The following is a 25,439-nucleotide window of genomic DNA, read 5'->3' on the forward strand; positions in this document are numbered from 1 at the left end:
CATCACCATTCAGCTCCCTATACTTGCTTTCTGGGAGTTTTTTTCTTAGTGTCCTTCTCTTGCCTTCTCCTTCCCCTCATCCTCTATATATTGGTTACCTTAGTAACTTCCTTATTTCCCTTCTCATGTTTATCAATTTTTGCATTATTGGGGAATCTGCTTGCTTATTCTGTCTCTTGCTCTTTACTCTCCCCTCCCTATTACACATGCACTTGTTTCACCAGATTTCAAAGCATTTCCTTGCTTTGCTTGTATTTCCCTCTTCCCAGCCTGCTTCCTTCATTTCAGTCATCCCTATTTCTACACTTCCCCAAGTGTTTTAACATCCCACAGCCATCTTACTTTAAAGAGAGAGAGAGAGAGAGAGAGAGAGAGAATATGCTAACTTTAAAAAAAGAGAAAGAAGAAAATCCTGAGGAAGGAAGGAGGTAGTCACACAAAACCCTGGGCATGTAGCTCCATTAGCATAGTTTTATGTGATGTAATAAGGAGTATAACTGACCTGAGTGGAATTTAGATCTTGTATGGGTTGATGCTGGTGTAGTTTCCAGTGTTTCCTTCCCACTGAGTCGTAGTAAGGGTTAAGCCTCCCAGAATAAACTGCTCAAGACTAGGGGTGGTGGCCCAAGCCTTTAAATTCAGCATTCGAGAGGAAAAGGCAGGTAGATTTTTTTTCTTTTTTCTTTTTTCCGGGGCTGGGGACCGAACCCAGGACCTTGCGCTTCCTAGGTAAGCGCTCTACCACTGAGCCAAATCCCCAACCCCGGCAGGTAGATTTTTATGAGTTTGAGGCCAACATGGTCTACAGATTAAGCTACAGGACAGCCAGTGTTACAAGAAACCCCATCTTTAAAAAAGAAAAACAGATAAATAAAAAATAAATTAAAAAACCCCAACAACTCCTTCACTGAACCACATAAAACACAGCATCACCAATTAACTCAACTGAGCAGAAGAATGCCAGTGTGGAGAATGGGATGGCTAACACCCAACCTAGTGGGATCTGGAGTCACTTGGCAAACAGGCCTCCATAAGGTCTGAGGTGCTTTAGATGAGGTTACCAATGCCTGCTGTGGACATGCCTGTGAGGGGTTATGGCAGAAGGCCCTCCTTAAGGAAGGTGGCACCATCACCCCCAACAGCCCTTCCTGCGCCCACCTTGGGTCCTGGAGAAGGAAGTCAGCTGAGCAACAGCAGTCACCATTCTCTCCTGACTGCAGTGTGAGCAGTGCTCCCAGCTCCTGCTGCCTTGACTTCCCTCCACAAAGGACTGCATTTCAAACTGAGAGTTGCCAAAGTAGCCCTTTCCTTCCTCAGGCTGCTTTATCAGGTCATTTTTATCACAGTATCAGGACCCATAACTAAGACAGAACAAGGCTCACAAAGTAACTAAGACAGAACAAGGCTCACAAAGTGCACCAATAAAGAACAAATAAATGGGCAGAAGCATAACATCCAATTATTGGGACTGTGATCAATAGAGCAATCCATGACATACACAAGGAGTGGAAATGCTAACGGTATTGATTCTATTCATGGAATTCTCATAGAAAACCTCCCAGATCTAAAGGAAAACAGACATTGCAATCTAAGAGGTATTTGAAACCCCAAACAGGCTTGACTGATTAGAAAATGTACAACATAGTAGTCAATCAGGCAGTGGTGGCACACGTCTTTAATCCCAGGATTTAGGAGGCAAAAGCCGGTGGACTTTTGTGAGTTCTTGGTCAGCCTGGTTTACAGAGTGAGTTCCAGGACAGCTGGGCTATACAGAAAAACTCGTCTTGAAAAAAACAAAACAAAACCTCCAACACACACACACACACACACACACACACACACACACACACACACACCCAGAGTGGAGTCAAGATACTAAAAGCTAAAAGGCAAAGCTATGACTTTGAAAGCTGAAGGGGAAATGTGGACTTAGTCACAAAGACAAATAGCACCAGATCTCTTGGGGCCAGAGAGACAGTTTGGTGGGTCAGGATGCTCACCACCAATACTGATGACCTGAATTGCATACTTGGAACCCAAATTACGGAAGGAGAGAACAGATTCCCACAAGTTGTCTCCTGATCTCCACATACGTATACAGAGTCTATGGAGAACTTAAGGAAGTGTAAATACCCAAACCAAACCATCTAATGAAGAATTGGACAAGTAAACTGCAGTTTTCAAAAATCACCAATTCCTGACAAAGTATTGAACATCCTTAGCCAACAGAAATGCAAATTAAGTGATTTGAGGAAAAAAAAAAAAAGAGAGAGAGAAAAAAAAAAGATTTGAGGAGCCTGAGCAGTGGTGGTACTCACCTTTCAAGGCTGGCCTGGTCTACATAGTGAGTTCCAGGACAGACAGAATTGCTAACACAGAGAAACCCTGTGTGAGAAAGACAGAGACAGACAGAAAGACAGACACACAGAAAAAGAGAGATAGAAAGGGGCTGATTTGAGGATCTAGGGCTAGGCTCTCATTACCACAGCATGAGAACACGAGTTTGATCCCAGACTGACATAATGGCAGGCAGGGGAGTACGTTTGTAAGCTCAGTACTTCTGAGATTAGACATGGAGACAAGTGATCCCCTGGAAGCTCATGGGCCAGCCAGCTTGTCACATTTAGGTGGACAATCTCTGAAACTAAGTGGAAGATGAGGACCTAGAACTCCCATGTGGAACACTCTCTCACACACGTCAATCTAAATTCCACCTCACCCCAATCAAACAACTACCATCAAAAAAGAAAAAAGTTACCGAATACCGGTGAAGGTGCTAGAGAGAGACTTGCCTCGTACGGCTGTGCTCAGGCTATAAACCTGGCTATATAGCCATCACTAAAGTCAGCATGGAGCTTTCTCAAAACAGTAAAGACAGAAACGTCATATGGCTCGGACTCAATATTGGAGACGGTGACACTTTTCACAAGTTTGCCTAAATGTCCCTTACCATGAATGAAGTAAGAGAGCATGGAATATACAGCAAATCCCATTCATCTGTAGAAATAAGAAAATCATCACCCTGACAAGGAAATAGATAAAATGGGCAATCGCTATACTAAGAGAAATCCAGTAGGCTCAGAAGACAAGTTCTATCGAGGAAACCTAAAGGGAGGTGGACCATTTAGAGGAAGGAAGGATCCAGACAGATGGGGATAAGAGACAGAAGAAAGGGAGGGGCTAATCAGAATACAATGACGTATGGATGGAAATGCCACCATGAATGTTTTACTTTGAATGCTAACTTTAAAAAAAAGAGAAAGAAGAAAATCCTGAGGAAGGAAGGAGGTATTTAGTCACACAAAAACCCGGGCATGTAGCTCAGTTAGTAGAGTGCTTGCCCAACATTCATGGGGACCTCAGTTTAATCCACAGCACTGCATACAACCAGAAATAGCCCATGCTGGCGATCCTAACACTTGGGAGGTAGAAGCAAGAAATACGGTGTTCAAGGTAGGTACACTGACCTAAATATTGAATTTGAATCCAGATTGAACTATATGAGACCCTGTTCCAAACCAAAATAAAACAAACTAGGAGCCGGCCAGTCACACTGGTATATGGCTATAGTCCCAGCACTTGGCAGACTGAGGCAGGATCATGAATCTAAGGTCAGCCTGGATTACCCAGAAAGTCAGCACCTAAAAGAGAAAAAATGTAAGAGCCAGTGGCTGGGTGGAAAATGGCTAAAAGAGCTACCCTCAACCATGAAGATCTTAAAGACCATAACTGGGTCCGCCCACCCACCAAGGGCACTAGTAGATAGTCTCAAGAGACAAATACACACACATGTGCACACATGAAAACTGAAAAAGAAAAGAGGCCAGCAAGATCGCTTCCTGGGCAAAGGCACTTGGATGTTAGCAACAACCTCAGCTAGACATCTGGATTCCATACCTCAAGGAAGAGAATCTACTCATCAAGTTGTCTTCTGACCTACACACATGGCCATGGCACTGGTATACATGCATATGTACATACACAGACTAACAGACGCCAACACAAAACACAAAACACACACAAAACACACACACACACACACACACACACACACACACACACACACACACACACACACAATTTAAGTCTGATTAGTGGTCTTCAATCCCTGAATCTCACATGAAGAACTGACTCTTAGCTGTCCTGACCTCAGTATTTCTGCTGTTAGGAGCATGTACATCCTCATTGAAAAAATCTTTAATAAGACACTAGATATCAGTGGCTCACACCTTTAATTACAGCACTTGGGAGGCAGGGGCAGGTGAATCTGTGAGTTCAAGGCCAGCCTGGTCTAGTGAGTTCTAGGATGGCCAGAACTATAATGGAAAACAAACCAACAATCTCTCCCCCTCCCTTCTAACTCAACAAAACAAAAACCCAGACAACAAACCCACAAAGAAACAAAGTTTTGTTTTGTTTTGTTTGGGGAGGGGGGCACATTTGTGTATGACTGACACAATATGTCTTCCTCACACACTCCGACCTTACACCTTGGGGAAGTCTATCACTAACCCTCAGCTTGCAGATGCTGTTCCTAGGTTCCATTTCTATTACAGCCAGACCACAACAAAGCACCCAACTTTCATTAGGTTCTGCGTCCTAACTCTAGTCCTAAGCTTGAAAATGTCTACCCACTGAGACATTCTGCAGACCAAACAAGCAGCATTATCACTTGGGAAGGAAAGGAAATCTTTAAAGGTAAGAATAGACAAGCCTTTTCAGCATGCTATTATTTTACCCAACAACTAATGTACCAAGTGTTTGTGGTCTTTCCCAAACTACCAATTCCCAATAGTTTCCTATTAATTTTTTAAACTTAAGTGTACTTTAAAGGTATCCTGCTCAAACATTCCTCCTAGTCTGCTCCTGAACCAGTCTTGTCGTCTAGCTTGGACGCAAGTCCTTCACACCATTCCCTCCACTCTCCTGCTAGGATACAGGCACAGGATACCATACTGTTTTCCACATTCTGATCTTAATGATAAAATTCTCGAAGTCTTCAGTGACTCAGAAATTGCTAAGCAAATGGAACCACAAGCATGTCTTCAACCTCCTGCACTTAGAAATGCTAGTGTTGTAGTACCCAGAAGTCAGCAGTGGGTTTGTTTCTGCAATGCTGGGGATCACACCAGGGCCTCGTGTGTGACAGACAGTGCTTAGTGCTGAATTACACTCCCTGTCCCAAGCACTTAGAACTGATTGAGTACATCTTTGGTAAAAAACAAATCTTTAATACCCCAGCCCCTTCACTCAACCATAGCAGCTTAACCTACGCAGGCAGAATTCTTACTCTTTGCCTCAAGAATGTGCAGATCCGGGGTTGGGGATTTAGCTCAGTGGTAAAGCGCTTGCCTAGGAAGTGCAAGGCCCTGGGTTTGGTCCCCAGCTCCAAAAAAAAAAAAAAAAAAAAAGAATGTGCAGATCCATGCTGAGAAAAGCAAATGTCAAGGGGGACTGGAAACCCTCAGAAACCTTAAAATACCAACACTAGGTAAAAGCGTTTTACCACCAGAATCAAACAATGTAAAATTGTAACAAAAACAAGCTCACATTTATTTTTACCCCAATGAGAATGTACAAGTGAAACAGGATGAGTAAATGTAGTCACCAGCAGCCCCTGAGCCCCTTCTCAACCTCTCCCATGCTTGGCCACTGCTAGTTGGAAACGCTTTGGAGCAGAGTAATATTATCTCCTTTGAGCATGATCCGACCTGTAACAACAAAAAAGTGTTACAAGAGCTGTTAATAATCACAGAGAGACATATACTTATCTTTTAGCCTCAGAATTTGGTTTTGAATAGTATTTTGAAACACTTCTCTTATAAAGACATGTGAACATTTTCAAATGTCCATATTTTGAAGGTTTCCACCAGGTCTACTGGGCTTTCAGTGACAACAGAACAAAAAGCACTGTTTTAGTGAAAAGGATCTCCTGACAATAAATTTATATGAAGGTTTAGGAATGAGTGTCTGTCAGTGTACATCTCAGTTCCATCTGCAGACTGCGAGTTCTCGCTGGGTGGGATAGTGGGCACCTGCAATCCCAGTACTGGAAGGCTAAGGTAAGACTGGACAGCCTGGGCTAGAGTTAGAGCACCTCAGAAGCAAATAAACACAGTGTCATTTCCTAGGAGCTACTTTCAGCTATCCAACCTTGGTCATTAGGGTTTGGGAAAGCGATACCTGCACTCCATCATTAATAAATGTGTCAGTGAGCACTGACTATTCTAACAAAAGATAACATGACCTCAGTAAAATATCTCTTAATGAGACCATGGGTCTTCTTGTTACCTGGGCTTTTCTGAGTTTATGTGTCAAGCACTAATAAGTTACTGCACTTACAGGAACCAGAGAGGACATGACTCATACACTTATGGAGCATGCAGTCTAACAAAGAGACAACGATAAAATAAATATTAACTTCAAACTCAACATAGCACATCGTGTGCTCTCCCATCCCAAGTGAAAACAAATTAAATTTGGGTTTCTTAGAGAAAGCTGCCTGATCAGTGAACAACATAAACAGAAGTATTTGGTGGAATCAAGTGCGACGTCGGTGTGGTAGCCCTGTAACACTGTCATTCAGAAAATGAAGCAAGACCTCAGCATTAAGACCAGCCAGGGCTGAACCGGGAGATCCTACCTCAAACAGGAAGTGGGCCAATGTGCAGGTTTAAGGAACTAGAAGAAGAGCTGAGCAATGGTGGCACACACCTTTAATCCCAGCACTCTGGGGAGGCAGGGATCTGTGAGTTTGAGGCCAGACTGGTCTACAGAGAGTTCCAGAACAGCCAAGACTATTACAGGGAAACCCTTTCTTGAAAAACTAAAAAACAACCAGAAAGGAAAAAACAAAAATCAAATTGAAAGACAAGCATGGTATCTGCTCAGAAAGTGGGACAGTGCAACCCAAGATGAGCAGAGATAAGGTCAGATGCAACAATGTCAGACTCATAGGAAAAACAGACGATGGAAAATTTCAAACATTTCAAAAAGATGGCTACGTCTGGAGAGCAACTTAAAACGGGTAAGGGAGCTACATAATTTAGCAAACGTAGTGGAAACTGCTGTTCAGTTAGGAAGTGAACACCAAACCCACTCTAACCAGTATGTAAGCAGGAAATGACACTGGCTTCTGACAAGCTGCCTTGGAAACATTTCACGTGGAACCTTAAACAGGTTCAGAGAGGAGGTCTGGGCTACACATAAAGAAAGAAGTCAATGTGCAGATCGATCGTAGTAAGTGGCTAGAACAGTGGTTCTCAACCTTCCTATTGCTGCAACTCCTTAATAATAGCTCCTCATGTTGTGGTGACCCCCAACAATAAATTATTCTTATTGCTACTTTCTAACTATAATTTTGCTGCTGCTATGAATTGTAAAGTAAACAACTGTTCAACCCTCAAAGGTGGAGAACTGCTGGCCTAGGGGGAAGACTGTCAAAGGTGAGGGGGTTGGGGATTTAGCTCAGTGGTAGAGCGCTTGCCTAGCAACCGCAAGGCCCTGGTTTGGTCCCCAGCTCCGAAAAAAAGAAAAAAGAAAAAAAAAAAAAAAAAAAAAAAAAAAAGGTGAGCTAGAACCCAGCCCCAAATATTTAATGGCTGGGTAAAAAAGATGAATATAAAGAAACCTGAAAAGAAAAAACCAAAGATGAGTAATAACAACTCATGTACCATGTCACAGACCTAGGAGATCAAAGTATTGTAAGGAAGTATTCAACTGTGTCAAGTTCTATTTAATGTTAAATATAAGTGAACATGAGTAACAACCATTAAATTTAACATTCTTGGCCAGGCATGGTTGCAATGCCTATGATCCTAGAATTTGGAAGGGGGAGGCAGGAAGGCCAGGGGTTCAATTTGTTATCCTTAGCAAGACTGAGACTAGCCTGGGCTACATGAGACCCTATCAATCAACAAAATAAAACAAAACAAAAAAAAAAAAAAAAAGGAGTGGGTTACAGAATAAGTGGCAGGAAGATGAATTCGGAAGTGTGCTTTTTCCTTCAAACACAACTTTATAAATTTAAACATGAATTCAGCTACAGGCCTTTCAAGTCTGCCAGTGAAATAAGCAGAAATCTGTAAAGCCAACTATATCCTTACCCAGTTGTTTTCTTGACTTTGTTTTAGAATGAATTTCTTCTGCATCATCTAATACGAGGTTCATGTACTCATCAAAGCCCTGGAAAGTCAATTGACAATCATTTTCAAGTAAATCGCATCAGACCATTCTAAAAGAATAATTAGATTCAGAAATACCAATTAATTTTAGAATTTTATGCTATCACTGATTTGTCAACCCAAACACCTAAAGCATCTTCTTATTAACTTATTTGTATTTCTAAAGTTTTTCATTTTGTTTCTGTTACATGTGTGTTTATTTCTGGATGCATCTGTGCACCTTAGTATAGGTGCTTAAGGAGGGCAGAGGCACTAATCCACCTGCCAGAAGTACAGGCAGTTGTGACCATCGAAGGTGTACACTGGGAACTGAACTTGGTCCTCTGCGAGAATAGTAAATGCTTTTATCTGCTGAGCCCCTTATTTCCGAGACAGTGTCTTATGTGGCCTAAGTTGGCCCCAAACTTCCCATACAGTCAAGGAAAGCCTCAAACTCCTAATCCTCCTATCTCTCTCCATTCCAAGTGTTGAGACTACAGGTGTGTGCCACCACGCCTGGTCAAATGTGACATGCCCAATTCTTGGGGCATTTTCAATATTTTTTTGGGCAGAGATGGTGTTTGAGGATTAACCCAGGGTCTTCTACACATTAGGCAAGTGGCTTACTACTAAGCTGCATCCCAGTCTACCTCTTTTTAAATAACAAAGAAAGCTAGAATGAGATCCAAAATACTTCAACCTCTTAGAGGAAAACATTCACCAGGTAAGCCTGCTGGACACTACCCAATCCAGTATGTGCACTCACAGACTACCTTCTGCCACTGCTCTCCCATGTTCCTCACAAACACGACTTCCACTAACTACTGTGCTTGCTCACCAACTGCTAGGAGATTATTGATAGACACTCTTGGTATCTACAAGATATCAAGTACTTGTACTTGAGAGACACTTCAATTGTACATGCAATCATGAGTTTGAATCTCTACCACTCAAACAAAGCAGGGCACAGTGGTATACAGCTATACCTAGTGCTGGCCAACTAGTCTTCTCAAGTTCATGAGTTCTAGGCTCCATGAGATCTTGTCTCAAAAAAGCAGAGAGCAATAAAAGATACCTCTTGCATATATACCCACACACATGAATATGTATAAAACTCCTCTACCACCACTGTCAAAAAAAAAAAAAAAAAAAGTGAGGCTGAACATGGGTAACACATGTCTATAAACCTCAGGAGGCTGAGGTAGGATCAAAAGTTCAAGGCCTTACTGGGCTACACAGCAATCTCTTGCCTCCAAATTAACAATGGATAGTTCAGTGGTTAAGAACACTGGCTGCTCTTCCAGAGGACCCAGATTCAATTCCTGGCATCCACATGGCGGCTCACAATCTGTTGATAACGCCAGTTTCAGGGGATCTGGCACCCTCACACAAATAATGGCAGGCAGAACACCAACACACATAAAAATAAATAAAGCTTTAAAAAGAATTTTTTTTTTAAAGTTTCCACAATCTTAACATTGTAGAAGGTCAGACAAGAGGATTTGCATGTGTTAAGTCTCTCTTATAAGACTGCCTCACACAAAGAAACAACAGAGATTGGAGAGATGGTGCGGTGGTTAAGAGTCCTTGCTGCTCTTGCAAAGAACCCAGGTTTGGTTCCCAGCACCCACACGGAGGCTAAGAACCACCCATCTTCAGGTGAGCCGACAACTTCTGACTTGTTTGGGCACTAAACACACACAGGCAAAACACTCAGACAAATAAATCTAAAATAACAACAAAAACCTATTGAGATTGTAGCTGTGTGGTAGAGCAGGTGCTTGGTATCCACAAAACCCGGGTTTGATCCCTAGCACCAAACAAAAAGCTGAAGTCTCATCTAACCCTACCAGTTCTCTTCAGGGATTATCTAATCCAGAATCACCGTCCTCTAGCACTCCCCATCCCCCTCTCATTTTGATTTTTTTGTTCCTTCTCCTCACAAACTAAGCTCTTCTTAAAAGTTTAACTCTTTCTTCCCTTTAAGAAAAGTACTATCTGGGGTTGGGGATTTAGCTCAGAGGTAGAGCGCTTGCCTAGCAAGCACAAGGCCCTGGGTTCGGTCCCCAGCTCCGAAAAAAAGGAAAAAAAAAAAAGTACTATCTAACCCTATCAACCAAAGCAAGGAGAGGAGGCTAAATAAATAAAACTCAAGTTCTGAAGAGCTTTCTTGAGTTGGGTCCTTGACTCCTTGTATATATTGCTCTTTCTGGCCATCTTCTGAGATGTCTTTTTCTGATAACATCCAGAGGAAAAATAGCCTGGATACTCACAATAATACAACCCTCTATCCGCATATTCACTTGTTCATACAGCCACACCTGAATTCGAGATCTCTGAAATAAAAATAACGGTTTTAGAAACAGTAAACAGATCCCACCCCATTACTTTGACTCCACAATAAATGACTTACCTTAAAAATGCCAATGAATATAAGCCAAAAGTTAGAAATAGTTAGTCTACATCTAAGAGCTAGCAACTCTGGTGAATCTGCTGAGAAACATTTAACAAATGCTCCAACTGGGCTGTTCAAACAAATTTTCCTACTCTGAAAATTTATTTTTGCTTCTGGCATGAATACATTTACAGTTTAAACTGGTCACAGGACAGCACAAAGCAAATCTGACGATTAAAAATTACAATCGCTTAAAACTGTTTTTCATTTGTGTTGTAACACTCTAAAAATACCGTGAAAATCTCCCCAAAGAAGACCATTTGCCACTAGTTTCTTTGTATCTAACTCCCCCACCACCACACCCCCCACCTTTTTTGTGTCTTCTCTCCATTTTAAGTGCTACTAAGGAAAAAGCAATATACACCTGTCACTGCTAACTCCGATGACAAATTCTATGAAATCAATGATTTTGTTCTTGGAGAATAATGGTAACTGTGTGCATGCTTAAATTAGGCATGGACATACACCATTTTATTAATTAGCGCTTTCCCTGGGACCTTATCCTCAACTGTGGTGCCCCCAACCCTCAATTTTTAAGTCTAAGCACTAGGATCAGAGAAGTTGATACAAATAATCAAATAGGCCCAACCTTCATTTCAATAACAATAAGGAAACAAGTAACTTACGTACATTTTGCAAGTATCTGAAGATAAGGTTCTGTGTACCACAGCGATCAAGGAAAACATACAAACAGTAGTTACTCTGCTCCCAATCTTGTCTGACTCTCCAGCGCCCTAAGGCCAGGCCGGGCTACACACGCAAGCACTAGTGTCCATCTGCAGCAAGCACTCGGGATGCACTAGAAACTCGAAAGGCACTCCCTCCCCACCGGCCTCGTTTCTCAAAACTTCCTGATGACCCACATCCTCTTCTCCTATTCTGTCGACCCCACTTCCATTCCGTACCGCATGCCCGCCACAGTACACCCGAGCCCGCCTCCCGCGGCCCTTCAACTCCGCGCGCTTTCCGGCCTCCTCAGTACGCCCCGGGGCCTCACGGGAAGCGGCCCGTACCAGGTTGCCCTGTTCCCCGCCCACGCTCACAGCGCCTACGGACCCAAAGCCCAGAGTTCACGCCGCGGAGGATACGATGGGCTGCACCATCACCTTCTGCACCTTCTGGCCCTGGCCGCGGTACGCCATGGTGGAAGTCACAAAGACCACACGAATAGGAAGACCGCCTCAGCAAGCGACTTCCGGAAGCAAGACCTGGAAACGGAAGTGCCTGTAGTCGTCGGCGGGCCAGTGGCTAGGAAACGCCTCTCTAGCCACGGAGCCGCTTTTTCTCTATGCTTATAGCCTCCGCCGGCCGCCTTCCGAGTCCACCGCTCTTTGAAACCGAGGTCTGTCCTACAGCGCCACCTGGAGGTAGGCTGAAGGCGCTCAGGGCTTCGGCCAGGCGCCTGTACTGAGAGGTTTGCCTCTGCTTAGGTGCTATTCTGAGAATTGCTCTGGATTTTAGGTCTGGTGGCCTCCAGGCGGGCGGCATATTGTCCAAAACCATCTGCAGACTTCCCTTATTCGTTTTGGGCCCCAGAGCGTCTGGATTGTCATGCCCAAAGCAGTGATGTAGCTGTGGTTTGCTCAATAACAGATTCAACCCTCATCACCTTTATGGAGAGTTACTGTTGAGCTGGTAACCCAAGATGGCAATCCAACTGATTGGCTTGTTGGGCTCAAAATTCCTCTTAGTTGTGTGACCACTGATAATAAGTGACTAGGCCTCACCATCTCCATCCGGCAAGGGGTGTGTGTGTGTGTGAAGATTCAAGGAGGCAGTAGTGCACAAATATTCCTTGAACTGTACGGAATTTGCACTCACTGTAATCTCAGCTTGTGGAAGGCTCAAGCAAGAGTATTAGCTTAAGGCCGTCTGCTAAATAGTACATTCCAGATCTGTCTAAGCTACATGAGGCCTTGTTTCAAAAGTTGGAAATGTAAGTCAATAAATAAATAAATAAATAAATAAATAAATAAATGCATTTAATACAAATACCTACGATCCAGGGGAGATGATTCAGTAGGTGGGACATGAGGTCAGTCACCAACACCTACACAAAATGACGTGCCTGTAATTCCAGCACTGGGATTGCAGAGACAGGAGGACACCTGGGCGTGATGGCCAACTCCTCTAGCTCCATCGTCAAGTTCAATGAGAGTCCCTGACTCAAAGGATATGATGAGGAGTGGCTCAGAAGGACACTTGATGACATCCTTCAGACTCCACATGCAGATGTGCATATACACAGACATGCACACATAAAATGGGGGAAAATGTCTATGCCTAGCCTACTCGACACCAACACCACAAATCAGCCTTTCTCGAAGCTGCAGCTGCCCCCACCTCACCAGAAAGTATCTGGAGCAGCTTACCAGGGAAAGGATCAAAATTTGAAATGCAAAGTCTTGAGTTTTATGGAATTCATATTGCTTTCGCACCATCTTTAGGATGAAGAATTGTAAGTCAGGAGCCATCCGGATGTGTGTGTATGTTAAAGCCTGGTCTCTGTTAGAGACCCCCACCCCATAACGCAACTAGCAAGAAAAGGGACTGATTAAATGTCCCTACATTAGTAGGCAAGCCTACTCAGTTTTCTGTTATGACGGGGCTTCTGGCCTGGTTCAAACATTATCTAATATTTTATAATGTTTGATATTTAGCATTTATTTAAATATTCTCTTTCTGATAAGGAAGCTCAGACTTGAAAGGCTTTTGGATGGTATATAAGGGGGCTGGCACTTTAAAAGATAACACTTAAGTCAAACAACAGAACCTAAGGTCTTCTTCAGATGAGAATAACAGGAACTCCAATCTTAGAAAAGTATTATGATGAAAGCTTTCATTTTTTATTTTTTAAAGACAGGGTCTCATTTTGTAGCCATGGCTGTCCTGGAACTTGCTACAGCGTAGACCAGGCTGGCCTGAACTCACAAAGATCCACCTTCCTCTCCCGCCAGAGTGCTGAGTCAAAAGGCATGTGCCACCACACCTGGATAAAAGCTATTTTTAAGCTACAAAAAGAAACTTAATTGACCCGTCCAGCGGGTCCAGTTATTCAGGGTTCCGAAGGGGCGCTACCCTTGGGCCAATGGGGGGCGAGAGAAGAAAGAGACCAAGCAAGATTCCATTGTCAAGGTCTCATTTATTGGGATGAACGTTACAGCGTTTAAGGCTTTCAGGTAGGGGGAGTGACCTTTGTGAAACACGAAGGATGGAGGGGAGACGAGGGTATAGGCAGTGATAGCTGGAGGCAAAGAGGTCAGGCGGTAGACGATGAGGTCAGGCAGTGGAGACACCGGGTGTTGACTCAGGAGATAACTGATATTTGCTTGGGCTGAAGCATCCCGTGGATGTTATCTTCCTGTGCCGTAAATTCATGGGAGAGGCTTTTGTCCCACAATCTCGAGGCTTTATGACAGTCATCTTAGAGGAGTATGTGTGGCCATGCAGCCAAGAGTCACGTAGCTACTTTGAGCTATACAGTCACAAAACGGCCAGGCCCAAATCCAATACGGCTCCCTACACTTAATTTTTTTTTTACATGGGGGAATTGAAATTATGTCTTTAAAAAGAACATATCACACTCCAAACGTAAGCAATCTACTGCCCTCAGAGGCAGCCTGGAAAGAGCCCACATAGACCCACTCTATCTCAAATGCAAAGATCCCTAACTACTTCAGTACTTGCCTATGCATTTTCTGATTTTTAAACTTTGGTGAGTTGAATCCTATAAACGATATATGTAAGCGGTTCTACAACTCGTCAGAAATGTCGTATATGATTTCTTTTTTCTTCTTAAGATTTATTTATTTATTTATATTGAGTACACTGTCTCTGTCTTCAGACACACCGGAAGAGGGCATCAGATCCCATCACGGATGGTTGTGAGCCACCATGTGGTTGCTGGGAATTGAACTCAGGACCTCTGGAAGAGCAGTCAGTGTTCTTAACCGCTGAGCCATCTCTCCAGCCCTGATTTCTTTTTCGTTAAAACAAAATGATTTTGCAGGGCCAGCAAGATGGCTCAGCAGGAAAAGGCATGAGCTATGAAACCTGGTGTCAGGAGTTCAGTCCCTGGATTCTACATAAAGGTGGAAGGAAAGAACCAACTCCTGAAAGTCGTCCTCTGACCTCCACACATGTGTCAGACATTAAAAGCCTTATACTTGTCAGGCATGGTGGCACATCTTTGATCCCAGTACTTGGGAGACAGAGACAGGCGAATCTCTGAGTCTGAGGCCACCCTGGTCTACAAAGCAGGTTTCAGGACAGTCGCAGATACACAAAAGCTGAAAAAAAAAAAAAACAAAAACAAAAACAAAACTTATCTGTACATGAATGGGAACACATGTAAGTACAAATGGGGTGTTGTAGCCTGGGTAGAGGACAGTGGACAATGTTTGGGGCTGGTCAATTTTGTATGGTTTGTATTTGTCCAGTCATCTCATATTTACTTATGACCTAGTGTCACTACAGTGTCACTACTGTATGTATCCTAGCTTTGGTGGGAAGTAAGTAGATTTTCCTTTTTTAAATATCAACTTTAGAATCAGATTATCCGATTTTAAAACATTACTGTTTTTCATTCTTGATTGTTTGGTTTTGTTCTTTAGAAGGGTTTCTCTGTGTCGCCATGGCTATTCTGGACTCTGTAGACAGACCAGGCTGACCTCAGACTCAGAGATCCGCCTGCCTTTGCCCCCCAAGTGCTGGGATTAAAGGTGTACCCCACAATCGATTGGCAAAACATTATTGTTTGCATTTTATGTGTAGGGGTATTTTTGCATGTAGGTGTGTGTGCTACATGTATGCTTAGTGCCTGTTGAAGCCAGAAAAGGGCACTGGATTTCCTAGAACTGAAGCTACAGATGATTGTGAACCACTATTTAAATGCCTGGAATCAAAGCCAGGTCCTCTGGAAAAGGAGTCAGTGCTCTTGATTTTTCGTTTAAGATTTATCTAGTTATTATATATAGGTACACTGTAGCTGTCTTCAGACACACCAGAAGAGGGCACCAGATCTCATTACAGAGGGTTGTGAGCCACCATGTGGTTGCTGGGAATTGAACCCAGGACCTCTGGGAGAGCAGTCAGTGCTCTTAACCACTGAGCCATCTCTCCAGCCCGTGCTCTTGACTTCTGAGCCATCTCTCTAGCACCTAGATTATCGATTTGTTTTTTAAATCACATTTGGAATTTGTGTTAATATAAACTCTAGTAATTTAAATTTTAAATTCCAGTACATCCTATTTATTTATTTATTTCTTCGGAGGTTTCTTTGTTCGACTTTTTTTTTTTTCTTTTTCTTTTTTTCAGAGCTGGGGACCGAACCCAGGGCCTTGCGCTCTACCACTGAGCTAAATTCCCAACCCCTTTGTTCGACTTTTAAGCCTGGGTTTAGCTCTCTGGTAATGTTTGACTAACAATCCTATATGTGGCCTTGGCTTTGATCTCATCTCTTCTCCCCATCCTCAAATAAACTTAAGCCTGCTATAATATGATTATTGTACCATCATTGGAAATATAGACAGGAAATCAATCTGTCAGTCTATAAGGAATAAATTATTCCACAGATTGTAATACAGTGCATCTGTAATCAAGGTTGAAGGATGTCGACCCTCTTGGGTCCCCTGCCGTGTTTGACCTCTACTGAGCCCTGCTGATGCATGTAGAAACCTTTTGTTCCTAACAAAGGAACGCCCTGGCCCGGTAGCCACACACCTGGGCAATGGTCCATTCATTCCTTTCTTTTGTTCTCAGTCTTTGTTCCTGGGATTTAAGCTGGTCCTTCTGGATTTCTCCCCAGTAAATTTGGGGCATGTGTTTGGTCTTTTGTTCCTGAAGCCTTAAGCCCAATTTTCCCACTGTGCTTCCTGGAATTTTCCACCTGGTGAACTTGGGGTATATATTCGGAGAATAAAGCTACAGATTTGGAAGTCTCTCTTAACATGAATGACCTGCATATGTATGGTTTTTTAATCCCGCAGACTTAGGCCCAGTTCTTGGTGCTGTGTCAGTGCCGGCATCGACAAACGGAGGTCCCACCGAGACCGGGAAAGAGAAGGTTTTCTGACAGGTCGTCCCGGGAAGCCGGCCAGCAAAGAAGGAGGGACGTATTGGGGTAAGATGGACTAGAAAAGGCCTCGGTGATTTGGGCTAGCATGAGTAAAACTTGTTTAAAAAAAAAGGTGGGGGGTGGAGGGACAAGGTAATGGTAAAGTATTTTTGCGTATGTGTTCTTTTAGAGTTATATTTTAGTCTTTGGACCCTGACTAGAGATAGTTTACACCCTAGACATGAAAGAGAATGGGTTTGAGAAAAACAGTTTTCCCAGACTCTCCACAGATGCTTTGGAGAAAGAGAAGGAAAATGAGCTTAAACTTTTTCAGAGCTCTCCTAGGGACAGAAGGAAGGCAGGAGACGTCCTGCCTCTTTGCTGGCTCCTATTGGAGAAATGCTTATTTCTGGTTCTGGGTTCCATAGGTAGTATATCTGTGTCCCTTAGGTGGGACACCATCTAGTTCTTTCCCTCTATGTCTATTGTCTGTCCTTGGTGCACCAAGCTATCCATGTTTGTCAGTTTATGTCTGTGGTTTTTGTTTATGGTTGCTTAAATGTTTTATGTTTCATGTTCAAAATAAAAAATGGTAAAAACTTTATCTGCTGGTCAATCACGACTTAATTTGGTTTTAACTCATTTCAAAAAAGGAGCAAATAAAAAAAAAATTTCAATCGGCCTTTGGAGCCCTGCACCTGTAGCTAGGAGTCTAGGTCAGCTGGAGAAGCTCCCAGGGGCTGAGCCTCTACACGAGCTGATCTTAAAGGTGCCAGCAGCTCCTCAGCTTCTATGGTAAGGGAGCTGATGGCTGTTTCTCTTAGAAAAATCCATGACTTATTACTGGATTTAGCAGGTGACAAGATGCTTCTCTTAAAATTACAGCTAGAAAAAGTAAAAATGGTGTTTGGTCTAAATATTAAAGATATGTGTAGCCACTTCATTTTTGTTCCTGATTGGTTTTAAATGTATAAATGTGCTCTATATGCCCTGGTTATAGACTATTGGCTTTTGGCATTTTTTTTTTTTTGGTTCTTTTTTTCGGAGCTGGGGACCGAACCCAGGGCCTTGCGCTTCCTAGGTAAGCGCTCTACCACTGAGCTAAATCCCCAGCCCCGACTATTGGCTTTTAAGTTATTGGGTATGGTTAAAAAAAATTGTAACATTGGTAACAGAAAGTTGACTTAAAACTGGTAATTTGGATAGAGTCATTGTAGACAATGTGTGGCATGAGCCAACCCAGGGAAATAGGTCTAAATTAGGATAATATTTTTATGGAATTTTATCCTAGAAACCAGGCAATGTCTCTTTGTTGAGGTATTGAAGACCACACCATCATGCATTTATATGCAGGAATTGGCAGTCAAACTTCACAACATGAGGGAAAGACTTGGTGTTTTGAAGAAACTGGATTTTGGAGACTAGATTGTTTAGAGGTTGAATTTTGCTTTCCAAAGTTGTGGTTGTGCTCTAGTGTTGCAAGGAGAACTTATAGATTGTGGTTAAAGATTGCCAGTGTTACATTGGCTAACTCACACAAATTTGTAATTAAGAAAAAATCAAACAGATAGAGATTTTTATGGAACTTGTGAGAGCATTACAGCCTGTTTGCTTACTCCAACTGCCATTTCAAGATAGATTTAGAGATTTGTTTTTATGCCATTCTTTACATTCTGGCGATTGTGAAAGGTTTTCATTTAGTGAGCTTGCTTATAATTTTAGAGAGGCCATGAAATGTTATCATTAAAAGGTTTTACAAAGGAATGGCTAATAGCCCTATATTATGTAATTTTGTCACTGCTTCAATGTTAGAAGTTAGGACTTTGAATCTTTCAGTGTATATGGAAATTTTTACTACAAACCTTTACTCTCACATGAGCTTTAATATTTGGGGAGTAGCTGTTGCTCCAGAAAAGATTCAGTATTGCTTTTCAATATTTGGAATTATTTTTAAAGCTTCTAAAGATATATTAATTGGCTAAGCCTCACCTTAAGCTTACCATGGAGGACTTAAGACTTTGATATCCTCAAGGCAGATGCAAATCCTAATTCCTCTAGACAATTAACTGATGAGGGAAGAATAGCTTTGCAGAAAACAGAGAAAGCTATGTGTCAACAACAGATACATTAATTATATAGACTCTGATCAATTGTTGGTTGTTTGTACCTACAGTAGTCCATTGGCAAAAGGGACCATTAATGTGGACTCACTTTTCTTCTTCAAGTAAAAGTTTTAATGCCCTGTTATGAAGCTGTTGTTGTGTTAATACAGAATTGTAGGATAGAGTCATGGAAGTATTTTAAAAAGGAACCTGGTGAAACATACCTTATTCCAAACAGCAATTAAATTGGTTATTACAAAATACTGATATTTGACCTATTACATATACAATTTTTCAGGCAAAATTGATAATTTTACTCTATGCATGCTTTTGTATATCCTGTAAATTTGTGCATGCAGCCCATAGAAAATACACTTACTGTATTTATAGATGGTTCATCTAATGAGAAGGCAACATATATAATTGGATTAGATGTTTATTCTCTTGAGTTTCCCCCTGCTTCAGCACAGATTATTGAATTACGTGCTGTAGCCGCTGTTTTTTAAATGTTGAAAAATCAAGCTTTCAATTCTTATGCTGATAGCCAATGTGTGACTTATGGTTTGCATTAATTTTTTTCCCTTTTTAGATATTGCTAGCCCTCAAATTTTTACAGTTACTTATGCTATACAACTGATTGGAGGCAAGTTTTCTGCATGAAATCAGTGAGTGATGATTTCAGTGTAAATGTCTGACCACTCCCTGTCCTTTTAGAGCTCTGGCTCAGGAAACTGACTAAACAAAACCATAGACTCATACCTAACTTTTTGGAAATAGTAATGAAGTTGATAGAACACCTTCACGAAAAGAGGAAGACTCCATTTGCCCACTCTCAACTCCGGCCTCGCCCTGCCAGCTCAGGTATTTCTAAGTAAGGCTGAACCTAGACAATATTTACAGGGCTTGGCATTTCTAATTAATGTTTAATGTTTAGGTAAATAAAGCTTGTATAGGATTGTAGATATGGTTCAGAGGTTAAGAGAACTAATCACTCTTCCAGAGAATGTACTGTTCCTTTATAGGCCATTTAAGAACTCAGACTAGATTGCCTAGACCCCTTAGTGAGGGAAGGCAATGTTACCAGGCAGATTATAGGCCTTACATAGGAACAATTAGTCAAACAATCTCATTCTTTATATCACCAGAACAATAATGCTGGAGACAATAATTTGGTATGGAAGTCAAATTATAAATACAAGTCCTCAGTGTCCTCAGTTTCTTCCTGTATCACATAATAGTGTTAATCCTCGAGGACTTATAAACAATATCTTAATAAATAAAAAGGGGGAGTTATATCCCTGTATGCCATACAATTATTTAAATAATGCTCTTTTTATTTTAAATTTTAAAATTTAGATGCCAAGGAACTCTCTGAGTGTTTATGGCACCCTATAAGTAGACATGCTTATGCCTAGGTGACATGGAAGGATCCACATATTGGCACATGACATGATCCAGTTCAGGTATTTTATATGGGGAAGAGGGAATGTTTGTGTTTCTTCTACAGGATGCTACAGGAGTGTGCCAGCTGCCAGAGTGGCTGGTGAGACATGCTGATGCTGGAAACATAAAGATTCCAGCTCTTGTGGTTCAGGCCCCTGGAGTCATTCCTGTGCCCTTGGAGGAAGACGGAGGATTCCCCCTCGTTTTGTGTTGTCACGGAAATTATATTGCTGCAGTCATTGTTACTGCCACTGCATGTCCCGTCCAACCATGGTCTGCACTCCCACCCTCTATGCACCGCTGCATACTTGTGGAGAAGACCAGACTCTAGACATTACCCCTGCCCCTCCTCAGTCCCCCAGCGGCTGTTGCTGCCGTGACTGGTGTTGTCATTTCACAGTCTGTGGCTTTGCAGGACTGCCATCTGCGTGAAGCTGCTGGAGACTGGGGAACTCTGCCCTGGTTGTGCAGATCTTAGGCATGGCTCCATTGCCTGCGAGTTGTTCCAGAGAAGGATGGCCAATCCTGAACTGTCATGGGAAAGACTTTGGCATCTTCGCTGCTATTGTAACCGCCGTTGCTGCTGCAGCCACTGTGTCTGCAGTGTCTGGAATTGCCCTCCCCCAATCTGATGTTAAGGCAAGCACAGTGGATAAACTTTCTGGAGTAGTTGCTGACAATTGAGAATTCTAAATTTAAATCAACAGGAACAGCTTGACAATGGCCCAAGGTGTTATGGCCCTCCATGTCTTGGCCCTAGGGCACCGAAGTAGTTGGCTTTGTGCTTCTCTTCACATGCGCAAACAGCACTCCCAGTCCTGGGCATCAACTAAGCAGGTGTTGCTCTCCTTGGTAGGAGGCAAACCCTCTGCCCAAATCGGGCTCAGCCTTTACGAGAAGCAGTTAACCAAAGGGTCAACTTGGTCAACTCTTTGGGACCAAGCCTCACCTAAGACAGGAAATTCTGAGACTGGCAGAGTTTTTCCAGAGACGGGAAAGAGGTTGCCACCCCAAAATGTCCTAAGACAGGCGCTGCTTAATAAAATATAAAAAAGGGGGATTTGTCGGACACTCCTGGGTCCCCTGCAGTTTTTGACCTCTGCTGAGCCCTGCTGATGCAAGTAGAAACCTTTTGTTCCTAACAAAGGAACGCCCTGGCCTGGTAGCCACATGCCTGGGCGTACACCTGGGCCATTCATTCCTGTCTTTTGTTCTCAGTCTTTGTTCCTGGGACTCAGGCTGGTCTTCCTGGATCTCTCCCAGTAAATTTGAGGCATGTGTTTGGTCTTTTGTGCCTGAAGCCTTAAGCCGGGTTTTCCCACTGTGCTTCCTGGAATTTTCCACCTGGTGAACTTGGGGTATATATTCGGTGAATAAAGCTACAGATTTGGAATTCTCTTTTAACACGAATGACCTGCATATGTGTGGTTTTTTTTAAATAAATATTCTTTTTTTAATTTATTATTTTATTTATGTAAGTACACTGTAGGTATCTTCAGAACTCATCAGATCCCACCCATTATAGATGGTTATGAGCCACCATGTGGTTGCTGGGAATTGAACTCAGGACCTCTGGAAGAGCAGCCAGTGCTCTTAACCACTGAGCCATCTCTCCAGCCCGTGTGGGTTTTTTTTTTTTTTAATCCTGCAGATTTACGCCCAGTTCTCGGTGCCATGTCGGTGCGGGCATCGACAGAAGGAGCTCTTTTTATATCTTGTGACCTGACAGGATTGGTAGCCAATGACATACTAATGGAAAAAAGCAAGCACTGGTCTGCTTGACTTGAGATTTACTTCAATCTCAACCTAGGCTGTAGTAGAATTTACACGTATAACTACAACCCTAAGAAGTGTTTCCTTCAGTTGTGCCCAGCTACCTGTTTATCTTCCCCTGGTCCCAACCATGAGAGACCATATAGGGGACAATGGTGTGGGAAGAGAGCAACAAGATTAGCAGAGGGGCTGGAAAGACAGTTGAGCCTTTGAGAGAACCCTCACCACTCTTGCAGAGGACCTAACTTAGGTTCCCTGGACTCACATGATGGCTTGCAACAGTGACTCCAGTTCTATTAACAGGGTACTGTTGCCACCAAGGACACATGTATTACATATACATACATGACGGCAAACACTCATACATATAAAATAAGTGAATATGAAACAGATTGGCTATGAATATGTAATTGTTAAAGCCAGGTAACTTCCTGGATTTTATTTTAAAACTTTGTCGTTTTGTTTCCAATTTCTCAAATAGCTGGGCATGGTGTTGCACGATGTTAATCCCAGCTCTCAGAAGGCAGAAGCAGGTAGATTTTTGAGTTTCAGGACAGCCTGGTCTACAGAGTTCTAAAGCAACCAAGGATACACAGCAAAAGAAAATATGAAAAAAAACCTTTTTTTTTCCTTTTCTTTTTTTCGGAGCTGGGGACCGAACCCAGGGCCTTGCGCTTGCTAGGCAAGCGCTCTACCACTGAGCTAAATCCCCAACCCCGAAAAAAAAAAACTTTAAAAGTACAGAATGGCATTGTAAAAAGATTTATATGTGTATGAATGTTTTGCTTGCATGTATGTCTGTGTACTTTGTGCAAGAGAGATACCCACAGAAGTCAGAAAAGGATATTGGCTCCCTAGGAACTGGAATTATAGATAATTGTGAGCAGACATGTGGGTGCCAAGAATTGAACCTGGGTCTTCTGCAAGAAATGCTTTTAACCACTGACCCATCTCTCCAGCCTCTAGAATGTCATTTTATATATACTGTATTTACTGATATGAATATTTCACAATTCAATGAATATAATAAATAACAGAAACCTGGATGAAACCTTTTTTTTTTTAGCATATAACTAATCATAATATTCTTGTAACTCTTGCAATTTTCATGACATACCTAGTGTCTGTAAAGTATACTGGAGAGAGACTGTGATTTAATTTTATTGACCTGGTATCTCATGTAGCTTTCATACTCCAGACTGACTCAAATTACTCTGTAGCCAAGGCTAGCACTGATCCTCCTGCCTCTACCTAATTGCTAGGATTACTGGCATATATTGTGAAGTCCAAATTGAACCTCTTCCAGGACCTCTTGAATGGGACTCATGGAAGTGGTGATCGATGCAAAAGCAAGAGGAGTTTAATCATTCTGACATATCAGGGTCATCCCACTTCAAGGGGAGACGACCCTGAGCAGACTCTAACAGAAAGTTATACACCTAGGATACAATTGGGGCAGAATTTGCACAATAGTAACTAGGCAGGATGCTATGTGCATTTGGTGGGGCGAAACAATGTTTAGATAGGACTCAGTGTACTGTTTTCAGGACTTTCAGTTGGGAGTCAGTTAGCTTTGTGTGACAGTTTGACTTAGTTCCAAGAACTAAGCCAGCTTTTTCCTTCCTGGAAGGGAGGGGTCCTTGTGCTTGGAGGTTTGTGGTGGGAATTTTCCCATTGGCCCCAACTCTGGCTCTTTCAACATCAGCATAACCAGCCACTTCCCACAGACTTAAGATCTTTTTCCATTTAGATGAAGTTCTGTTTCATCCAGAATCTGTCATTGAAAGGCTGGCCGGGACTACTGCAATCATGACAAAGACAGTAAGTGACAGGGCAGTCCAGCAGTGATCAGCAAGCCTTGAAATGAGCCAAGAATCCTTTATGGGATTCTTTCTGCTGTATTACACCTTCTATTGAAGCTCTAGTACTAGTACTTCAGAATGGGGCCATATTTGTAGATAAAGCAGCCTCTGTTTTTAACGATTTCTTGAGATAGAGTTGTTGAAGAGATAATTAAGGTTGTCGAGATCTGTGTGGGACCTAATTTCATATTTCTGGTGTCCTCAGTAGAGTAAGGGGAGCTGGAGATGTAGGTCAGGGTAAGGTACTTACTTGTCTCCCATACATGAGGTCTTGGGTTCCATGCCCAGTACCCAATGAAACAAACAAACAAACAAACAAACAAACAACAACAAAAACAACTAAGAGACAGCACATAGGCCTCTATCTCTCCATGGGAACATAAGACAGGCCAAGCCATGTAAGAAGACTGTAGTAGCTATTCACAGTCAGAAGGAACACTAGAAATGCCATCTATCTGGCCAGGACTTCTATTCTCAAGGACTGATAAATATGTTGACCTATTTGGCATATGGCAGCCTGGGAGGACTAATGGCACAGACACTGTTAAAGACAAGCAAAAGATCTGTCTTAAAAGCTTCTCTCTACCCCCACCACCCCACCCCTTGTGCTGGGGAGTCAATCCAAGGTCTTCTGCATACTAGAAAAGCATTCTACCTCTGGTCTACACCCCTAGTACTTTCTGGTATGGGAATTACTGGTAAACAATTTCTTTTAGGGGTGGGCAGGGCATTGAGACAGGGTCTCTACACAGCCCTGACTGTCTTGCACCTACTATGTAGACCAGACTGGCCTTGAACTCACCTATCTCTGTCTCTTAGACTGCTGGGTGTGTACCACCATGCCAAGCTGGTAAGTAACTTTAAAATACAGAGTAAATGAAGCATATGCCTGGTGGAGACCTTGTTTGAAGAGAAAGGAGAGTCTTTGGAAGAAGTCCAATGGTCATGCCTTTTTTTCTTTTTTAGGTGGGTAGCCACATAAAGAATGAAGGCAGGGACTGAAGACATAGATAGATAGCTCCCAGTTAAGAGGGATTCATTTTACTTGCCAAGGACCCAGGTTTGGTTCCCAGCACCTACGTGGCAGCTTATAACAATCTCTAACTTCAGTTTTGGGGCATCTAAACACCATCTCTTCTGGTGTTTACAGGCATCTTTTATACAAATGGTACAGACATACATGCAAGCAAAATACATGTTAAAAATTGACAAAAGGGGCTGAGCGTGGTAGGAATCCTACCTAGCATTGTGGCAGAAGCAGCACAAGTCTGAGTTTTAGGACAGTCTGGCCTACAGTGAATTCTAGGATAGGCGGGGCTATGTAGAAACCCTGTGCCAACAAACATAAATATTCAGAGGGCAAAAGACAGGATCATGTGTTTGAGAGCTGAGGCATTAGCAAGTTTTAGATCAACATTTTGTGGCTTAGATCATCCGTTTAAGATGAGGTGTTGGAGAGTGTTTGCCGAACATGTACAAAGCCCTGGGTTTATTCTCTAATACTACTACATAAACCAGACATGGTAATGTATACCTGTAATCCCAGAATTTGGAAGTTACAGGCAAGAGGATTAAGAAGTATGAGGT

The 25,439-nt window shown here is 42.5% G+C and overlaps 2 protein-coding genes across 6 annotated transcripts; one reads left to right on the plus strand and one right to left on the minus strand.

Annotated features, from left to right (window-relative positions):
* The first annotated feature begins 3,042 nt into the window (after positions 1 to 3,042).
* Positions 3,043 to 23,028, plus strand: LOC134481497 (uncharacterized). Its single transcript, XM_087581952.1, has 6 exons — positions 3,043 to 3,115; positions 6,002 to 6,062; positions 11,597 to 11,750; positions 13,660 to 13,796; positions 16,605 to 16,738; positions 21,869 to 23,028. Exons 1-6 carry the CDS (start codon positions 3,043 to 3,045, stop codon positions 21,997 to 21,999), a joined length of 690 nt encoding a protein of 229 aa, XP_087438078.1. The 3' UTR covers positions 22,000 to 23,028.
* On the minus strand, positions 5,525 to 11,820 carry Snrpe (small nuclear ribonucleoprotein polypeptide E). Of its 5 annotated transcripts, none has more exons than XM_087579802.1 (5): positions 11,724 to 11,820; positions 11,248 to 11,274; positions 10,436 to 10,498; positions 8,106 to 8,184; positions 5,525 to 5,711 (listed from the first exon to the last, which is right to left on the minus strand). In XM_087579802.1, the coding sequence occupies exons 1-5, from the start codon at positions 11,757 to 11,759 to the stop codon at positions 5,656 to 5,658; spliced, it is 261 nt and encodes an 86-aa protein (XP_087435928.1). In that variant the 5' UTR covers positions 11,760 to 11,820; the 3' UTR covers positions 5,525 to 5,655. The 5 variants fall into 5 exon arrangements, with proteins under 5 accessions (XP_087435928.1, XP_087435929.1, XP_087435931.1 ...); XM_087579803.1 differs by having other exon boundaries at positions 11,244 to 11,274; positions 11,706 to 11,820; XM_087579805.1 differs by having other exon boundaries at positions 11,244 to 11,274; positions 11,674 to 11,820.
* Positions 23,029 to 25,439: the final 2,411 nt, after the last annotated feature.

Source organism: Rattus norvegicus, chromosome 13 (genome assembly GCF_021556685.1).
Source record: "Rattus norvegicus strain SHRSP/BbbUtx chromosome 13, alternate assembly SHRSP_T2T, whole genome shotgun sequence".
Taxonomy (NCBI): domain Eukaryota; kingdom Metazoa; phylum Chordata; class Mammalia; order Rodentia; family Muridae; genus Rattus; species Rattus norvegicus.

Bases quoted from the DNA above. Each gene is read 5' to 3' on its own strand.
- LOC134481497 (XM_087581952.1), top strand. From the start codon at position 3,043: ATGGGCAATCGCTATACTAAGAGAAATCCAGTAGGCTCAGAAGACAAG. The intron at 3,116-6,001 runs GTGGACCATTTA...TTCCATCTGCAG, and splicing joins TCGAGGAAACCTAAAGGGAG to ACTGCGAGTTCTCGCTGGGT. The intron at 13,797-16,604 runs GTAGGGGGAGTG...TTAATCCCGCAG, and splicing joins ACAGCGTTTAAGGCTTTCAG to ACTTAGGCCCAGTTCTTGGT.
- Snrpe (NM_001271237.1), bottom strand. From the start codon at position 11,759: ATGGCGTACCGCGGCCAGGGCCAGAAGGTGCAGAAGGTGATGGTGCAG. The intron at 11,275-11,705 runs GTATCCTCCGCG...TGTGGTACACAG, and splicing joins AGGTGATGGTGCAGCCCATC to AACCTTATCTTCAGATACTT. The intron at 8,185-10,435 runs GTGAGTATCCAG...TTGACTTTCCAG, and splicing joins GGATAGAGGGTTGTATTATT to GGCTTTGATGAGTACATGAA.